The sequence below is a fragment of the Danio rerio genome, chromosome 18 (genome assembly GCF_049306965.1).
Source record: "Danio rerio strain Tuebingen ecotype United States chromosome 18, GRCz12tu, whole genome shotgun sequence".
Lineage (NCBI taxonomy): Eukaryota > Metazoa > Chordata > Actinopteri > Cypriniformes > Danionidae > Danio > Danio rerio.
The window spans coordinates 15,870,001-15,890,977 of NC_133193.1; the positions used below are offsets into that span (position 1 = coordinate 15,870,001).

General features: G+C 39.0%; 1 protein-coding gene across 1 annotated transcript in view; it reads left to right on the top strand.

Moving 5' to 3' along the window:
- kcng4a (potassium voltage-gated channel, subfamily G, member 4a) overlaps positions 1-13,275 on the top strand; it is a 52,893-nt gene extending 39,618 nt beyond the window's left edge. Inside the window, exon 3 of the mRNA NM_001110029.1 lies at positions 11,921-13,275. Within this exon, the coding sequence (NP_001103499.1) occupies positions 11,921-12,787 (867 nt within the window). The 3' untranslated portion in view covers positions 12,788-13,275. The remainder of the gene's footprint in view (positions 1-11,920) is intronic.
- The last annotated feature ends 7,702 nt before the right edge of the window (positions 13,276-20,977 follow it).

Consider the following 20,977-nt stretch of genomic DNA (forward strand, 5'->3'; position numbering starts at 1 on the left):
CATTTAAAGTCTCTACAACTAAATCTTCTTCAAAGCATTATTAAAGATATAAAATGTATATGAATTGAGTGATTTAAACTAAAGTAGCTTAAAGGGCTGTGAAACCCCCTCGTTTCAGCAGGGTGTTTTCACACCTCTACTTTGGAAAAAGTCAGAAAAGTGGGCGTGTCCAGCTCTGTTTAGGGGGGAGTGTCGGAGGAACTAAAGTGGGATGGTGTGGGAATGTCTATTTGGGCACGTGCGAGTTTCAGAGTCAAACTACACACACACAGGAGAAAGTGATGGTGTTTAACCTACATGGGCATCTGTAGTCGAATTATTTGCCAAATTATTAAATGTTGGACTTTAACTGCAGTTTGGCTCTTTCATTCAGGGAATTCATTCATGCCCCTCGCGACAAACGAGATATTTGATTCGAGGATCTGCTCTAAGCGTGTATTTTTCATGCAATGTTTGATACCGCACAGCGAATAAGAGAAAAAAAACCTCTGCATTTCCCGGAAACTTAGATGCACACGGCAGGTAGTGTCAGAAAGCCACGTGTGTTATTCCGGTCACAAAATGTAGTAAAAACCCCACACGAGGTTAAAGTTAGGTTGTGGTGCTAACATGTTTACTCTCGGTGCAATAGTTAACTTAGTTTGATACAAACAAACTGAATAAACAAAGAGCACTGGTCGCTAACTTACCAAATCTGTAGAGACAGGACAATCACCAGCAACTAGAGCCGCGTCTTTATTAAGAGAAGACTACAAGCGAATCCGGATCTCTGCGTTTGCAGATGAGAACAGCTCTCAGGTAAACAATAATCCTCCTTAGACGCGTAAGTTATTGTTGTCGCGCGTCGCGTACACTGTTAATCCACACGTGACTCCAGATGAGCTCTCACAGAGAGAAAATGAAAACAAAACTTAACGGCAGCAAACTATAAAAGCAACACTTCACGCTTGTTTTGCCAACACAATGTGGCGTCTCTGCCGTCTAAACACTGTGACTAATGAATATTAATGAAGTTGCACAATAGAGCGCGCTGATTGGTTTGAACCAAGCCTTACTCATGCATTAATGCATCACATTGTAAGACGTAATAAGACACACTCTGGCACAGAGTTTCTTGACCCTTTAAGAAACATGATTGCTTATGATGATGAGATACAAATTGGTTTTTATTCACATTTAAATATTGATTAATAAACTAAAACTAATACACAAATTATGTTTACCATCAAAAACTAAAATGAAGCTCAAGCATGTCGCTTTAAATGATACTGTATATTATAATGATTAAAAGTCCTGTAGTTGTTATGAATACAGGGTGGGCCTTTTATATGGATACACCTTAATAAAATGGGAATGGTTGGTGATATTAACGTCCTGTTTGTGGCACATTAGTATATGTGAGTTGGCAAATTTTTCAAGATGGGTGGTGACCATGTTGGCCAATTTGAAGTCGGCCATCTTGGATCCAACTTTTGTTTTTTCAATAGGAAGAGGGTCATTTGACACATTAAACTTATTGGGAATTTCACAAGAAAATCAATGGTGTGCTTGGTTTTAACGTAACTTTATTCTTTCATGAGTTATTTACACGTTTCTGACCACTAATAAAATGTGTTCAATGTGCTGCCCATTGTGTTGGATTGTTAACGCAACCCTCTTCTCCCACTCTTCACACACCAATAGCAACTGAGAAATGCCAGCACAGGCTTTCAGTATCCGTAGTTTCAGGTGCTGCACATCTTGTATCTTCACACCATAGACAATTGCCTTCAGATGACCCCAATGATAAAAGTCTAAGGGGGTCAGATCGGGAGACCTTGGGGGCCATTCAACTGGCCCACGACGACCAATCCACCTTTCAGGATACTGTTCATCAAGGAATGCTTGGACCTGACACCCATGATGTGGTGGTGCACCATGTTGCTGGAAAAACTACAAGCCAGCTTCAGTGCAAAAAGAGGGAAACGCATCATTATGTAGCAATTTCAATTATCCAATGGCCTTGAGGTTTCCATCGATGAAGAATGGCCCCACTATCTTTGTTGTCTATTCTGTGAAGATACAAGATGTGCAGCACCTGAAACAACGTATACTGGAAGCCTGTGCTGGCATTTCTTCTGCGGTGTTGCTATCAGTGAATTGCTATTGAAAAAAGTTGGATCCATCACATATACTAATGTGCCACAAGCAGGACGTTAATATCACCAACCATTCCCATTTTATTAAGGTGTATCCACATAAATGGCCCACCCTGTATAACTAAAAAACCTAAGACCAAGTTCACATATATACACTGACACTTTTAAAGGTCTCGTGAAGTGCTTTGAAATGATCATTTTTTACTCGATGTTTGACTTATAATCTGAAAAACGAAGAGAGGGTTGGACGTAAAGTAGCTCCTCCCCTTTTTCAAAAACATCCAACAGCGTTTTGTTGAGAGTTGTTGAGCTGAATCACATCAAATGAAAAGCAAATGAGAAACATCTTGAAGGAAGGAGGGGGGATGGGGGGGGGGTCTGTTTGGTCAAGATTTAATGAGAAGCTGAAGTATGATGTGACTTGAATATAACTGTTGATCCATAGAGTGGAGTAACTATGACGTCAATTTGTATGCAAAAACCTGGAAGTGTCGATGAGTGGTCAATGTTTTTTTTAATGGCATTTCGGTTAGATTGCTTAATGTTCATGGCTAATATAAACTCAAGATACTTTTACGTTTATTCTACAACATCAAACACATCAGTTGCATCCCAATTTTGGTTGGATGGGAATGAGTGTGTGTGCTGCTTAAGTAGTGTGTGTAATCAGTCTTTGACAATCCTCAGGTGGTGTGAGTGTAATCAGTCAGAATGAGGAAGCATGTCTGTGTGTGAGCGGAGTGCATGTATGAAAATGTAGTCCATGAATAGCAGATTTGTAGAACATAAGTGTTTGTGTTTGAGATGTCTATGTCAATGAAGTACGATCACTGGTAATCGTGACACATATTAACTGTCATTTTAATGTGATCAATTGATTTTTTTCTTCATCTGAACACATTAAACTCTATCATAACTGCAACAATTACACTCCTTAAAATTGATTGCAAATTTGTCTGAATGGGCTGTTTTCTGCTGTAATTCGTGACAAAAAAAGAGTATTGAATGTTGTTCTCTATCCATGATGGAATTTGCAAGCATTTGATAAACCTGTCCCTCACGCTTCATCAAGGTAAGCTGGCTGTATGCACACGCAATACACTTATTTAAATGTCTTATGATGATATGTAGGCATTTTTATAAATTATACAGTAGTTGTTTAAAAACACGTAAAAGCAAAACAAATGTATTCCCCACATTTGAATAAACTATCCAGAAGGCACATAGGTCTATAGAGCTTTTTGCATATTTGTATTTGTTTATAATATATAGCTTGGGTTATGATATAATTAACAGAGAGAGTAAATCATTGTCATGGACCATATTTCTAAAAATAAGCTTGAAAAGTTGTCATTAGCAGGGTTGTGCTGACGTCACAGGCCAGCGCCCTGAAGGCACTGTAGTCCGTTTTAGCCTATTGTTAGCTTTTCCATTCTTGTGTTTTCATTTAAGATCCGAAAGAGTTAAAAGTTGTATTTTTGTATGGACATTATCCAGTTGGACAAAACTTGTAAGTGTAATGAGTTTATTATTTGCAATCTTCAAAAATCCTATGCATATTTTATGCTAGCAGCCGATTTGCCTACAAGCTGATGTCATAGTTCCTCCACTCTATTCAGGCGGAAGTGACAAACTACAAGCCTAACATGTTTATATCACTTCTATATCTTCCAAACGCAAATTCTGTCATTGTTTTGTACCACAATAGCTTATAGATGTCCTTGAAGACTAAAACACTGATATATATAACATTTAAAAACGTTATTTCAATTTCACTGGACTTTTAAGTTCATCATTAAGTGTGTATTTTGCTGTAAATGAATGGTGCAGGTGAGCTTGAAGCATGTGACATTAACTGAAATACACACACAGTATGAGTTTAGAGTGAGCAGTCAGTCTTTTCTATTTGTTTGTCTAAAAACCAGCATATTTATAAAAACCATAAACAGATAATGTAGTTTATGAGTTTATGAAAGGTGATATTTCTATTTTTCTTTTTGTGTCTTTTTTAATATTAATATATGCAACCAATCATAATCATTTGAAGTAGAAACATTATGGCTTTGGCTAAAAGCTTGTAATAAATGCTGAAATGCATCCCTGCTGCTATGTATGCTAATCTCTAAATCTTCATTATAATGTGCTCTTCAGCTCTGTAGGTGATTTCTAAATGTACGTATACAGTTTGTATAGATGCTAGAGCTGTGGTTGATTGGTTTTGGGCAAAGAGGAGGGGGAATGCCATTGACATTTCTAGTGGATTCACAGAGATAAGGTCACCCTAAGTGCATTAGCGCTGAGAAATTGACAATCAGCCTGACGAGTTGCAAATTGTTATCCTTCTTTAACATGCATAATGCCTGCAGCTGCAGCAGCAACCACTTCATCCCCACTGCAGAGAGACGGGGAGTAAAAGCCAGAAATGAGATGAGAGGAAGGTGTCGGAGTGGAAGGAGGGAATGAGAATGACTGAGAACTGGGGAGAGTGACAGAAAGAGAGAGAGAAAACGAAGGCTGAGTACGTACTGGACAGTGGAGGACAAATGGTGTGCAGAGCATTTAAAATAGCTGAATTTGCTCAAATGAATCACCTCAGAGCTGCTGCACTTTGATAATATGTTCATTCACACTGTGAGTTTGTTGCTCTTGATTGAGAATGAGAATTTACAAAGGCTTTTCAGACTTCTCTGACAAGCAAAAGCATGAACGGTATGTGAAAGGTTTTTGAAACATGAAAGAAAGAGGCCATTATAGGAAGGCAGGATATGTATAGCGCAGGGTTTGCAGTGTAGCATTTGCTCTATTAGTAGTTGAATTGATGGTGAATTGACAGTCTCTCATTTAAAGAGTGCCTATGATGGAAAATCTACTTTTGGAAGCTGTTTTGAACAAAACTGTTTGTATGTATAGTGTCCACATTCATATTGAAGTGATAAAAACACAACACGTTTCTTTTTCAAAGTTTCCAAATGTTAAAATAGTGATTTTGAGGCCCACTGCAACAGGGTGTTGGAGTGTGGTTTTCCCCACCCACTGAATTGATTGATAGGAGCATATTAACATCTCTGTATCTCCGTATGATTGCATATAAACATGTTCCGAAACAGGATTTGCAAATAAACTGGGATTAAAAGATCTGTTCCAACTCTCTGTGGTCAGCCACACCTCAAGAATGAGTTTTACAAGTTTAAAATATTTTTAAATCGGTGTATGTTTGTTTTAAAGAAAAGACTGTCAAATCGATATGTAATTTATAAGAATGACCACTGCTGCATCAGAGGATGCATCAAACATACAACAGGATTCTCGGTTTGTAGACATTAAGTCTGGTTTATTTTGTACAGTAGCAAAGGGGATATAGCAGTGTATTAACTTGTATCTTGCCATATTTACCTCAACTAGACATGCAAAAACAATGCAAAGTTAAACATGTGTGTGTTAGGGTTGTAACGGTATGAATTTTTTACGGTATGATAATCGTCTAAAACAATACCACGGTTTGACGGTTTCGCGGTATACGGTATGTTACAAATGTTACAAAATAATAGAACAGTGAAGCAAATTTGACTTTTTCCAAATAATATATTTTCAGTTACTATAAACAACACCACTTACAATGAACAAATAAAAAAATAATAAAATAATAAATAATGTGTCAAAGTCCAAATAAAGTCCAAATAAACATGGTGCAAATCCTCAGTTCGTCTTTGCTGTGTCACTGTTTTGTCATGTTTCTGTGCTGCTGTGCATGCAAAAGTACTTAGTATGAGAATTATCTCATGCAAAACTTTTTTTTTGCGTTTTGAATGTATGCCTCTAATTCTATGCCTCTTAATCTCTTATTCTGTGTTGTTCAAAAAGCTCATTGTTGCTCCACAAACAAAAGCGAAACCTATGCTTATTGGTTGTGATATAGCGAGTTTGAACCAATCTGGGCATGGAGGAGGGACAATGCATCAATATATCATGTCTGGTTTGTCCGGAGACACAGTGACGAGTGTTTCTTTGTCAAATCAAATCAAATCAAATTGTTATGTGATACAGCACTGGAAAGCTGAGATTCTCTTCTTTATGCCAATCATTGAATTGTATGAATCGGATCAGCGGATCAAAAGTTATTAAACATTTAAGAGCAATACTTATTTTTAGCCGCGGGCGGCTGTCTCAGTCTTTAAGGGTTAAAACCGTTGATATGCAATTGTTCATGTTATGATAATCGTGCACGTTCAAATCGTGGTAGACATACCGGTATATTGTTACAACCCTAGTGTGTGTACTTCGTACTTTGTAATGGCATTTGTATGTGACTCATAGCAGAAAGGCTTGACTAAACTCCACAACAAATACATCAAATAACCTTACTTGCTATTTTTAAACTTTGAATATCTGCTCCATTGCTGTTTATGTCACTGACTGCTGACTGTAGAAAAAGAGACACAAGTGGCAACAGTGGGCAGGGAAAACCAGCTCAATTTGCATTTAAAGGCACAGGTAGCAAAACAGCTACAATGAAATTTTACTCCAAAATTATTGTATTCACAGATATAATAAACAATCTGATAGGTATTTTGAGCTGAAACTTTACAGACACATTCTGGAGACAGCTAAGATATTTTGTAAACTGGGTTATTAATGAGCCCTTTAAATAGATGATTGATATCACAATGTTTACCTGTATTTGGGCATGGATATGTGAGTGTGATCCTACCAGGGGAAAAGAAAGCATTTGTGTATTTGCTGGTAAACTCCATCTGTTACTTTTCTAGTAATTTACTGTAATTGTTGTGTAAAAGTGGCTAATTAAAGACACAACAGTTAGTTTTATATGAGAGTACAGCTCAATCTTGCCCAAAAACTACACACTCACAAGTAAAGTTCAAAGATAACAAAGTGGCAGCTTTAACAAACTCAAAACCACATGTCCTCGCAGAGATAAGACAAGTGCTGTCACTAAACTAAAAATAAATCAGACCGAATGGAGAGAACTCAGACAGTGATATTTTATTTTAAATGTCCCATTCACATTAAAGTTTTCTAATTTATTTTTTTATTTATGCCAAGCCTAAAGCCATTGATTTTCAATTTAAATGCAAAGCATTTTTATTAAAAAATAGATTGATGGAGAATTAAATTTGTTTCTCACACTCTCCCTCCGTTTTATTTTGTTTTTAACAGTAAGATTACTGATGAAATGAAAATCATGCTTTATTTTTATTTTTGTAATAAATAAATATAATACAATTGTAATATAGAATATATGAATAGAGAATGGGTTATTATACCATTTTTGTATTATTATTATTATTGTTTGTTCTAATTATTTAAATTGACTAAATATGTGTGTATTATGATTAATTCACTGTTTTAGCTGTTAAATATTGTTTAAACTGTTTTGAATCGCTTACCTTTTAAAATAATAAAATTAATAAAAAAATAATAAGCTAGTTATCGGCCCTTTAATACTGAGAAATAGTTTGCTCTGATTTCTATTTTAACTATTAATGTTAATAATTAAAATAGTAGATAATGATCACACTTTTTTTATGGTCCGTTTGTTGAATTTATGTTACTTTGCAACTAAATTTCATTAGACTATAAGTAGACTATCAAGTTGGGGTTAGGGTTGGGGTTGAGGTTAGGGTTAGTATAAGTTGACGTACTTGCAAAGTTTCTTAGTCAGTTAAATGTCTTTTGAAGGAGCATTATCAACAGATTTTAAGCAGACAGTCTAATACTCAAATGGACCATCAAAATAAAGTGTTACCGATAATTTAAATATAAATTTGACCACCCCTATTATGGTTTATACCATTGTGAATGCGTAATCTTGCTAATCAGTCTATGTGCAAAAGAAAATTATTTCAACAGTTTAAAACTGCAGATCTAGAGCACTGATAGACACGATAAGTGTTCACAAGACTGTTTCCTCTTTAAACAATTGTTTGTTTCTACATATAGCCTGAACGTCATGTCAAATTAGATTGCATAGTTTGTATAGTTTGACCTACAGTAAACTATGAAATAGCTAATCAGAGGATACTGGAGGTCAGAAAACACAAAATATTCCTCAAAAGCACTGAAGCCTTAAATATGTTTTATTAACAAATTAGATGTAATTTAAATAAAAACATAAATGACTGAAGGATATATTACACAAACAAATGTTACCAAAAAATTTGCCCCCCCTTATGGTCAATGTACAGTATAATTTGCCCACTGTACACATCTGCATTAGTGTGAGCAAGCAACTGACCCTAAAGTACCTGTGAGTGAGCATGTACAGAAACAAAACAAGTTTTACCAGGATAAGCACACACATCATCAACAAAACCATTACATCTTCAAGTGTCTTCCAGGAACTGCACATTGCACAGCTAATTTGCTAACATGCCATGACTGTGATACATTCCCTTGGGTTTTGCTTGAACTAATGCATTTTACCAAATATTAATTAAATCTGCTATCTCAGCATCTTTCTGCTGATTCTGCTCGCTCCTCCTCTGGTTTTAAAGATTTCAGCAAGACACTTACTGAATGATAACAACATGACAAAAACCATGTGATGATATTCCTATGTTAACTACACAACACAGGCTCATTCTGAGAAAGTAGCCGTATATTAGGGGTGTCAAAATTAATTGTTTCTTCGGTGCAACGCGATGCAGACGCGGACAATTCGGTATCGGTTCAGTAATAATCATAACCGGTTATTATGTACTGACGTCATTCGTCTCCTATGCGCTCTGTTGCGAGGGAGGTGAGCGCGAGTATTTACAACACTCAGCCAATTCACGGCCGGCCCGTGGCATAGGCACCATAGGCAAATGCTAAGGACGCTGTATATCCAGGGGGGCGCCAGAAATGAGCGCGGTTCAGTTGGTTTTGTTTTCGATATTCCTGACACACATTCAGTTATAGACGGCAATAACTCAAAAACCTCTTGCCCTAAAAAGATCTAAAGTGTGTTTCCTACAAAAAGACAAAGCTGGTTATGTTTCTCAGCTGTCTTTCTTTTTTTCTTCTCGACATTACGAGCTTTCTCTGTTTAAGCCCGCGCAATATGTGTTTAGCCGGGAGAGTTCGCGCTGAGAGGAGCTCTCAGTAAGAGACCGTCGGAAAAGTGCTTCTTTTTTTGTTTTTTCCGTTTTTCTGCTCCGCTTAGCGTGAGCTCTCCCTGTTGCGAGGGCTTAAGTGTGTGTGTGTGTGTGTGTGTGTGTTTGTTTGTTTGTTTGTTTGTTTGGTGCTGTCTATGTTTGTGTATGTGTTTGAATGAGAGACAGTGTGTTGTTGTGTGTCTGTGTTTATACAGACAGCTTGTTATAGCCTCCCCCCTAAAATATAACACTGTATATGGAAAGCATCGTCAATGCACCGTGATGCACCGAGATATCGAATTGAACCGAATCGAAGGCATGATAATCGTAACCGAACCTGAACCGTGAAACCAGTATAGGTTCACACCTCTACCGTATATACATTTTTTGGAGATCGTGAATTATGTAGCCAGAGCTACATTTCGTCTTTAAAACGATCGCAACGGGGTTGTTTAATGCCATTCCTTTTCTTGCTTACCAGCTGACTGTTACCATTTCTCCTGTAGCTCGACAAAATATGTCGGCGGACTTGAGATGCAGACGAAGATTTGCCCCCCCTTATGGTCAATGTACAGTATAATTTGCCCACTGTACACATCTGCATTAGTGTGAGCAAGCAACTGACCCTAAAGTACCTGTGAGTGAGCATGTACAGAAACAAAACAAGTTTTACCAGGATAAGCACACACATCATCAACAAAACCATTACATCTTCAAGTGTCTTCCAGGAACTGCACATTGCACAGCTAATTTGCTAACATGCCATGACTGTGATACATTCCCTTGGGTTTTGCTTGAACTAATGCATTTTACCAAATATTAATTAAATCTGCTATCTCAGCATCTTTCTGCTGATTCTGCTCGCTCCTCCTCTGGTTTTAAAGATTTCAGCAAGACACTTACTGAATGATAACAACATGACAAAAACCATGTGATGATATTCCTATGTTAACTACACAACACAGGCTCATTCTGAGAAAGTAGCCGTATATTAGGGGTGTCAAAATTAATTGTTTCTTCGGTGCAACGCGATGCAGACGCGGACAATTCGGTATCGGTTCAGTAATAATCATAACCGGTTATTATGTACTGACGTCATTCGTCTCCTATGCGCTCTGTTGCGAGGGAGGTGAGCGCGAGTATTTACAACACTCAGCCAATTCACGGCCGGCCCGTGGCATAGGCACCATAGGCAAATGCTAAGGACGCTGTATATCCAGGGGGGCGCCAGAAATGAGCGCGGTTCAGTTGGTTTTGTTTTCGATATTCCTGACACACATTCAGTTATAGACGGCAATAACTCAAAAACCTCTTGCCCTAAAAAGATCTAAAGTGTGTTTCCTACAAAAAGACAAAGCTGGTTATGTTTCTCAGCTGTCTTTCTTTTTTTCTTCTCGACATTACGAGCTTTCTCTGTTTAAGCCCGCGCAATATGTGTTTAGCCGGGAGAGTTCGCGCTGAGAGGAGCTCTCAGTAAGAGACCGTCGGAAAAGTGCTTCTTTTTTTGTTTTTTCCGTTTTTCTGCTCCGCTTAGCGTGAGCTCTCCCTGTTGCGAGGGCTTAAGTGTGTGTGTGTGTGTGTGTGTGTGTGTTTGTTTGTTTGTTTGTTTGTTTGGTGCTGTCTATGTTTGTGTATGTGTTTGAATGAGAGACAGTGTGTTGTTGTGTGTCTGTGTTTATACAGACAGCTTGTTATAGCCTCCCCCCTAAAATATAACACTGTATATGGAAAGCATCGTCAATGCACCGTGATGCACCGAGATATCGAATTGAACCGAATCGAAGGCATGATAATCGTAACCGAACCTGAACCGTGAAACCAGTATAGGTTCACACCTCTACCGTATATACATTTTTTGGAGATCGTGAATTATGTAGCCAGAGCTACATTTCGTCTTTAAAACGATCGCAACGGGGTTGTTTAATGCCATTCCTTTTCTTGCTTACCAGCTGACTGTTACCATTTCTCCTGTAGCTCGACAAAATATGTCGGCGGACTTGAGATGCAGACGAAGAGCATGTGTGAATGGGACTTGCGAGAGAAATTTGAGGTCTGAAAAAGCATACACAGCGGCCTCCAACGGATTCGCAAAAACAAACACTGCAAAAAAATGTAGCTCCTGGGGCATATTTAGCTCTCTCTGGAAATGTATATAGGGGTGCGTAATCTAAATGAGTCTGGGTTGCAACTACATGTGTGCTTTCAGTTCATACTGCAAGAGAAATGTATAGCTTCAAGGATCACATCTGTAGGCATGTCACATGAGGGAAAAATCTCATTTGGGTCACTTCCAGTATGTTTCTCAAACATCCAGTATTTAATTCAGGCATTTCAAGGTCAAAGTGATCTGGTTTGTCTTTTCTGTAAGCCATTCCTCCCCCACCGCTTCAATCTGACCCCTGACTCAGGCTAATTAAGTGTTACAGCTTGACTTATCGGTTAGTGTGACTCGAATACTAAAAGTAAACACTGAGTTTTTCTGTCTGCCCTCTCCCTATCTCATCCATTCCCCTTTCACTATTGTGTATTACCAGCAAACCTTTTGCTCTCTGTTTCACAAACTTTAATTTTCAATTTCTTATATGTGAAACCTAAATGCATTGATTTTGAATTGAAATGCAAAGCAGTGGCATTGAAAATAATTGAATTGGGAATTAAATTAGCTTCTTCTTCTTTCTCCCTCCACAGGGTGTGTGCTCGCAGAAATGCCAGCATATGTTTATCATTGAGACGGTGTGTGTGGCCTGGTTCTCCCTGGAGTTTCTGCTACGGTTCGTGCAGGCACGCAGCAAGCTGCAGTTTCTCCGTGGACCCTTGAACATCATCGACGCCATGGCCATTCTGCCCTACTACGTGTCTCTGGTTGTGGATGAGAAACCCAATGACGAAAATGAGCGACCTTCTGGAGGTAAGGGCTACTTGGACAAGCTTGGATTGGTACTACGGATCCTACGTGCCCTTCGGATCCTCTATGTGATGCGGCTGGCCCGCCACTCTCTGGGTTTGCAGACACTGGGACTGACGGTGCGCCGGAGCACTCGTGAGTTTGGCCTGCTGCTGCTTTTTCTCTGCGTGGCCGTGACGCTCTTCTCGCCGCTGGTGCACCTGGCGGAGAGCGAGCTGACCGGAGTGCAGGATTTCAGCAGCATCCCTGCTTCTTATTGGTGGGCGATCATCTCCATGACCACAGTGGGTTATGGAGACATGGTGCCCAGGAGCATCCCCGGCCAGGTGGTGGCGCTCAGCAGCATCCTGAGTGGGATCCTAATCATGGCCTTTCCAGCCACTTCCATCTTCCACATGTTTTCGCGATCCTATCAGGAATTGAAACAGGAGCATGATAGGCTCTTTAAAGAGGAGTGTGCGGCGGCCGCAGCTGCAACCACAGGACTCGAGGAAGAGCAGGATGGAGGATGGGTGGCCTTTCCTCCACCTAGACTAGTTCTTACTCCGGACACAGAGACAGCTGGCTCCTGTGAAGACCTTTCTCTACTTGGGAATGGTGGAGAGACTTCTGGGAATAACAAGCACCCTTTACCAGCTGGAGCTTTTTGAGAAATGCACATGCACTGTTCTTTAGGACAAACCTGTTCTTCCTTGACCTCGTACTGAACCCTCTCGAAGTGAAAGAGGTGAATTTTCGGAGACAACTCTGTCTAAAGAGTTACAGGGCCTTGAAGTTTTTTTGTCTTCCGTCAGCCACAAGCTGACTACAGCTCATGAAAGTACTATTTGCTTCATATTCACACTGTGGACTTAACTGCTATACCAGATTTAGCACTCCATGCAATAGAAATAAATAAATAAACCTGCATAGTTGATCTCCAAAGCCTTGTTGAAGACTATTAGACATATAGAAGAGAAATGTAGGTTCCTCAGATCGACCACATTTTTGACAAATCCAAAGATGTGCTGTTTTGTTGACTGTATCAGATGCAAGATTTGCTCTTCCAGAAAAAGTGCACATATAATTCCCTGCATTGGTCGGGACAGGCATGCAGTGGCTCTTGTACAGCTCCAAATAAAAACAACAGTAATCTCTGTGCCCTGTATTGTTTATTAGGGTTCATAGAAGGATTTTGTAATCCTCTTCTTTGAAACGCTCAATCATTAGACCAGTCAGTCACTCTGTTCTCTTTATTTTACGAAACAGCACATATTTGCCTCTGCCATCTGCCGTCTCTGACATGCAGCAGTTACTGAATGATGAATTTGAGTGTTTATTGCTAGAATTGAGACTCAGCCATATTGTGACCTCGTTGAGGTCAAAGCCATTTGTGTCGTCTTCATCTCTCCTTACTAAAAGTCTGCTGCCCCCAGGTGAAGAGCTTTTCTGTGTAAGGTCACAGAATTGTCCTGCTGCCCAGTGCTTGCAGGGTCCAGCTGGTAGGGGACAAATCTTGATGAGGCTAAGGATTATTAAACATGCAATAAATTGTCAGAGATATAAAAAGTCCTTTTAGAGCCAAACTCTGACGGACATTGCTTTGTCAACAAACCAAAAATTTGCACCTCTAATCCAATTATTCAGTCACGTTGCATCAGATTCTCTAAAAATGGCCCTTCTACTGCTCAAAGTCCCAGAAGGCTGAGTCATCTATCGGAAAAGGTATTGAGGAAACAAAAAGGCTTTGATGGACCAATCAAATTGCATGTGTTGCTTTTCTCTGGATTAACCAGATGGTTGAATCATTAAAGGGCCGTCAGCTTGTTCTTACCATAAAGGTTAAACCTGTTTATCACTTGTTGTTCTTTTATGATAGACATAAGCAGTGCCAAAATCAGGTCTCAATTTGCTTCAAGTTGTCCAACACACTCATTCTGAAAACATAACCATATATGCATTTCTGGAGGTCGTGAATTATGTAGCCAGAGCTATGTATGGCTGCATTTCGTCTTTAAAATGAACGTTAATTGGCGGTACATTCTTAAAAATAAATGTACGCGAGCTGTTACTGGGGTGGTACCTTTTCAAAAGGTACACATTTGTACTTAAAAGGTCCATATTGGTACCTCAATAGTATATATTAGTACATGAAAATTTGAAGAGGAACACTTTTGTACTTTTTAAGTACTAATATGTACCCTTGAGGTACCAATATGGACCTTTAAGGTACAAATTTGTACCTTTTGAAAAGGTACCACCCCAGTGACAGTCTGCGTACCTTTATTTCTGAGAGTGTATGATGCCGTTTCTTTTCACGCTTACCAGCTGACAGATTACCTCCGTATGGACAGCTTTCTCACGTTTATCAGTTTGTTCAGTAGCTCAACACGTACATTAGCGTACTTGAGATGCAGAGTGGAGTTGACCGTGACAATGGGGTTTGAGTCTTGTGAAGAACAGTTCCAGAAAGCAGGTAAAGCAAAAAACAAAAGCTAAAAAATAAAATAAACAAGTAAATAAATCTTTTTCTGGATTGCTTTTTAAAATTGTGGTTTGGTTTAGGGGAGGGAGTCGGCGTGTCAATCTGTGCTTTCTAAAATACTATTGGTTGGGTTTAGGGAAGGGGAATCGATCTGTCAGTTGGTCAGTCAGTCAATCAATCAGTCAACAGCAGCCTCTGGTGGATTTGCAAGAGAACATCAACTGCGTATGGCACTCGCGAGAGAAATTTGAGATCTGAAAAAATATACGCAGCAGCCTCTGGGGGACTTACAAAAACAAAAACTGCAACAAAAAAAAGTAGCTCCTGGGACGTATTTGACGCTTTCAGAAATGTATATAGGGGTACATAATCAGAATGAGCCTGGGTTAAAGTAGTCAGTACACTATTTACCATTTCTTTCAGAATAACTAATATCACTTGTGCGTTATCTTAAGTTTTATGGTGGTACTGTTCTTGTGAAGAGCTAAGGAAGAGTCAATAAATAATACCATGGCATTCTCCAAACCAGTGTTGTTGATAAATGTCAATGACATATTATTTAGTCAACGGCATCCCAATGTTTAGAGTTATGTTAAACTTATCTAAACTGTTATGTAACGACCTGAAAGAGAAACCATATTCTTAACCATCTTGTTGGAAATTTCTCTGTTGCAGTAGCAATTTCTATAAACTTAATAACCATCTGTGCCATTTATTAGCATTAAATGGGAGGAAGCTTTGTGAGATATGCCATCAGCTCAGCTATAAAGATGCTTTTAGCCTCAGTGCTCATTGAGGAATCGTGCTGAAGGATGGTTTGAAGGATGTATGGTATGCCATTATTTATCAAGGAAGGCCATATCTAGATGGCAAGTGTCTTTTGCTGGCACAGATGATTGATGTAGAAAACATTGGGAAGGGTTTAACAGGCCATCCATCAGATTTACTTGATGGTAAGATTGACTGACTGTTCAAAGAGTAAGCTGCTTTTTTAATATACGGTTGAGTTAAGTTGTAGTCCTGTCATCAAGTCGACCGATTTACATTGCAGTCCAAGCACCAAGTCAATGATTCTTGTGTGTGATTTGTTTGTTTTTGGGTACATGATGGTGGTTGAGTGTTGCATGTTTGTGACAGATGGGTTTATTCTTACTTATCATTGTCTTCATTCAACATTTAGGACAACAATGTCTATCTGTCATTTATTTTATCCAGTCTTTATCCTATCCTATCTGTCTGTCTGTCTGTCTGTCTGTCTCCCATTTCATACACATATTAATAATAATAATCCCTTACATATATAAAGCGGTTTCAGGACACTCAATTTGCTTTACACATTTTTTGCGGGAATCTCCTTACTCGCCACTTGTTTACAGCATCCACTTTAATGATGCAAAGGCAGCCATTTTACACCAGTCCGCACACAGAGTGATGAAGCCAATTATGATATGGGGATGGTTAGGAGGCCATGGTGGACAGAGGCCAGTCGGTAAATTTGGCCAGGGTTAAACCCCTACTCTTTTTCGAAGGACATCCTGGAATATTTAATGGCCACAGAGAGTCAGGACCTCCTAAAAATGGCACTCACTGAGCAGTACAGTGTCCCCATCAATATACTGGGTTGTTAGGACCCACAAAGACTGCAGGTTGCATCATAGTGGGCATGGAGCTCTGCGAGCAAAGGGCAGGAGTGGGCATGGCCAGCAGGGGAGATGGAGGGGAGCGAACAACTTTTGTCAGTTAGCTCACAAAATGAGACACAAACCATGAGGAGATGCATGATTTTATAGTTTACAAAGTAAAAATGCAAAGAAATAAACAGTAATTTTATGCCCTGCTACATTTGTTATTCGAAATTTCATATACACACAACCACAATTTATATCATTCTAAAGATAATCGTGTTCATATAAACACTATGGGCTCTATTTTGACGGTCCATGCGCAGAGCGCAAAACGCAGGGCGCAAATGCTTTCAGGGCGTGTCAGAACGCTTTTTTGTTAACTTAAGGACGGGAAAATCCGCTTTGCGCCATGGGGCATGGTCTAAAAGGGTTGAGTTTATTTTCTTAATGAGTTATAGGTGTGTTTTGAGAATAAGCCAATTAGAGTCTCATTTCCCATTCCCTTTAAGACCCTGCTGCATCGCGCCATAAGCGCATTGCTATTTACATGACGTAAAGTAAGTTCACTTTCGCTTTTGCTCTCGTGGATAGGGAAACCTTACCGCACAGACATCAATTAGCCTATAAATAATTAATTTCGTTTGTTAAGCACAAAGATTTGTTTCAAAACTATTTCTAAATTCAGTTCTAATTTCCAGAAAACAAATAAATGATTAATAATAACAAAGTGTGGTCAAAATACTGAGTTATTTCCAAATACACCTGCTATGCCCCATATGGTCTAAAACCTGACAAGTGGACAAATCTAAGCTTGTTTTTAATAAAACAAATATGAATATGAATATAATAAATAATACTGCTAATAATAATAACATTATACAAAAGCAAATTGAATGAACTGAAAAAGCCTCCCGAGATAAAGAAAGTATGAAGGCAGTGGTTTTTAAATTCATGTAGGCTAGAAATGAATATGTTTTTTAATATTTTAATCATTTATATTTATATCCTATATATATCCTTATTATATCCTATATATATCCTTAATATATTATATATTTTTCATATGTAAAGATGTTTGCGTATTGCATCTTGTGTGTAGTGTGTAAGCCAGGCGCACTTTGCGCCTGACAATAGACTGACTTTGATCTGGTCTAAAGAACAGACTATTTACAGTTTCTCAAAATAGCAACGCGCCAAAACACGCCTGCTTTTTTAGACCAGAACACCTATGTGCGCACATTGAGCGCAAATGCATTTGCTATTTAAACAGCGTGGCGCAATGCCTCAAAATGACCCTTGCGCCAAGCTTAAAGTAATAAAAGACTATTGCGCTGCGCCTTGCGCCACATTGCGCCGGGTGTATGATAGGCCCTATAAATGAGGACTTTTCCCTCAATCCCCAGGTCTGAATGCAGACTCAGTGCAGCAGGTCTCTTGCTGTCTATTTTAACCATTAGCCCTGTTAGAAACCTGAAGGATTTTGGCGAACACAGCAGCATGGCGATGTGTCTAAATGTGAACGAACTCCACTGATAAAGGACAACGTCTGCCATTCTCCAATTCTCGTACTGCTCTCCTGACAATAATGCTTGCTGGACACATACAGCTTTGCTGTATAGTCCCTGACTGCATCGTGGGTAAAAAACATGCAACAAACCCCGTGGATCATGGAAACAAACACATACGACCCTTCATGAACAGCTAAATACTGCGTGCCGTGGGTCCGTGTCTCACTGCTTGAAACTAGCAAGTCTGTCTTGCCTTCGAAAAGCATGCGCAGTCATGAATTATTAAGAAGCAGGCTCTTCTCTAGGGGTGTCACGATTTCGATTTTTAATCGAAATCGATAAAAATTTTTGCTCAATTTCGATTATCTAATCAAAAAATAGAATCATCGATGCTGCCACGCCTCCATGTCACATCAGCTTGGCTTGCCAAGCGGGAAAAAAACAGGCTTGTTGAAGTGCTTGTTAAACTGCAGAAGCAGGAGACCCGTCGAAAGAGCTTAAACCCTCTCCTCTTTCAATGAAGTCGCCGGTGTGTAAGCATTTTGGATTTCCAGTGAGTTATGTTGACAACGTTCGTGTTGTCGACAAAAAAAAAACAGTTTTGCAAGCTCTGCGATGTACGTATTACGTACGGTTCGTCCGATAGACAACACCTGCATCGCGATCCTCCGCCCGCCTCCGTTGCAAATCCGCTCGCGAAAAGTACACACTCAGGCCCTGTTTACACTGTCTTTGTTTTTAAATGGCATTTTAGAACGACAACGATTTGACATCCACAGTGGCGTATAGCATTTCTGAGCAGCCCTCCTTCCTCTCTACCTCTAAAAATGCACATCACGTGACCACACAGACACACATAGCCCTCCGCTCAAGACAGCAGGTCCAGGCAGTCAGAGGACTGCTTCAATCTTTCACTCACTTGTACTTAGTCATTTTAGTGAACACCTCAGATACTGTTGGCTGGTTCCTGTTGGTTGTGCCTCTTTTTTACCGACGCCATTATAAAGACACAGATCACGCTTATTCCCGAGTCCCGCAGAAAAAGTGATTGACAGGTGGTAATTATGTGTGTAACCTGCCTTTATTCATTTACTGTATGATTTGTTTATGGGTAAAACAAAGACCATGCAGGTCAGGTAGTTTAAACGGTAGGCTACAAATAATTAATTGGTCATTAATTAATTAATTATTCATAATCGAATCGAATCGTGCCTTTAGAATCGAAAATGTAATCGAATCGAGGATTTGGAGGATCGTGACATCCTTACTCTTCTCATAGGATAAGAAAACTCCGCTATGAATAATAATGAGAAACCGATGCGTCATCTTTGTACTTGCAGTTTTGCGCTACGTCGCCAATTTTGATCCCGCCCCAAAAATCATTTTAAACCTGGAAACTTAAATTAGCTGAAAAATTAGTTTGGCACATCGATGCAATATAACTTAAATTCAACAATCGGACCATCAAAATAAAGTGATATCATGTTTTCCTTATATTACCCCCTCTTTGAGCTGGATCGGGCAGGTTTAGTTTATGATGACTAAATAGACATTGAATGTCGGTGGTTATATGTTAATGATTTTGTTGTTGGTTAGTGGGCTTCTAATGTTGGGCTGTCATCTGTTTTGAAGTAAGACTTTTTTGTAGCATCATTTCATCAACTATCAGTTGAACTGTTCATTTACAGATACACTATGTTCACATGCTATTCTCAAAAAGATCAAGGAGAATTATATTTCTCATTACATAAATCCTTTTAACTAATTATGAGTAGCACAACCTGTACTGTGCTGTCTGGATGTTCCTATTAGCATTTCTCTGATGTTATTAGTGTACTATATTTGAGGTTCACTTGTGACATTTTATCACTTCATTTAGCTGAATCACTGCATTCAGCAGCTTCTTGGCAGACTTGCTAGAACTGAACAGATGTCTGAGTTCTCAATCTGCAGTTCAGTTTTGATCTGAAACGTCAGTGAGTTTATAATTGGGCATTGGATTGTCAGTCAGTCTGTCTGCTTTACTCATAAAAGGTATTGATCTTGTCAACTTTGACGGCTATTATAGTGATCTAGATTTATGTAGATATTGAATTAACCACAATGTACTGCCAAATCTCATAGCATGAGCTTTTTTCAAATGTACAGTTTGTAGTACAGATTACAGAAAGAGTCGCTGGTCATGTGACAAATCTTAGCCTTGATGACCTCACTAACCAGATGAGACAAGATTAACCCATATACAGTATTATGTTGGAGGTCATATATAGTATTTATTAATTCATTTTCCTTTGGCTTAGTCCCTTTATTTATCAAGGGTCGCCACAGTGGAATGAACCACCAACTTATCCAGCATATGTTTTACGCATCAAATGCTCTTTTTTTAGCTGCAACCCAGTAGTGGGAAACACCCATACACTCACATTCACACTTGTATACTATGGGCAATTTGGTTTACCCAATTCACCTACAGGGCATGTCTTTGGACTGGGGAGGAAACCAGAGCACACCCACACGAATATGCAGAGAGCATGCAAACTCCACACAGAAATTCCAAGTGGCCCAGTCGGGATTCGAACCAGCGACTTTCTTGCTGTATGGCGACAGTGCTAACCACTGAGCCACCGCCCTGTCTCATATATAGTATGGTATAAGAAAAGAAATTAAGAGACAGCTGGATTCATTGTATTTACGTATGGGTCTGAGTAAAATGTAACTTTTATTATTCATAACATTGGTGTTTCAAATGAATATAAACATCTATCTCTTTTTTATTTTATTTAAAAAAGATCTAAATGTGTGGAAGTTCTAAAAATTCATGCATTCAAATATTTTTTCTCTCTTGTTTTCTCATGATAACAACTTCATTTTCTTGTGATCTCGAGTGTAAAACCTGAAAAAAATCATCCTAGATAAATCACCCAGATACTGTACACTGATTTCCAAGTCTCCTGGGTAGGGTCGCACCATCTGACCGTAAGTTTTTTTTTTTATCTAGAAAGGTAAAGTCCACACTAGAGGCGTAGTAACTCCTAGGTGGTTTGTAACTATGTTCTCACTTCGGTTGCACCACATGTTCTTAAGGCAATCCGTAGTTAGTAGGTCGTAAGTGCTCCGTAAAATCATGCGTAGTCGTATTGAATGATGTAATATCTAATCAAAAGCATTTAAGTCATTAAACTGCTTTAACATTCTGCAACTAATGCGTGCATATATAACTAAAATATATAATTAAAATTAAGT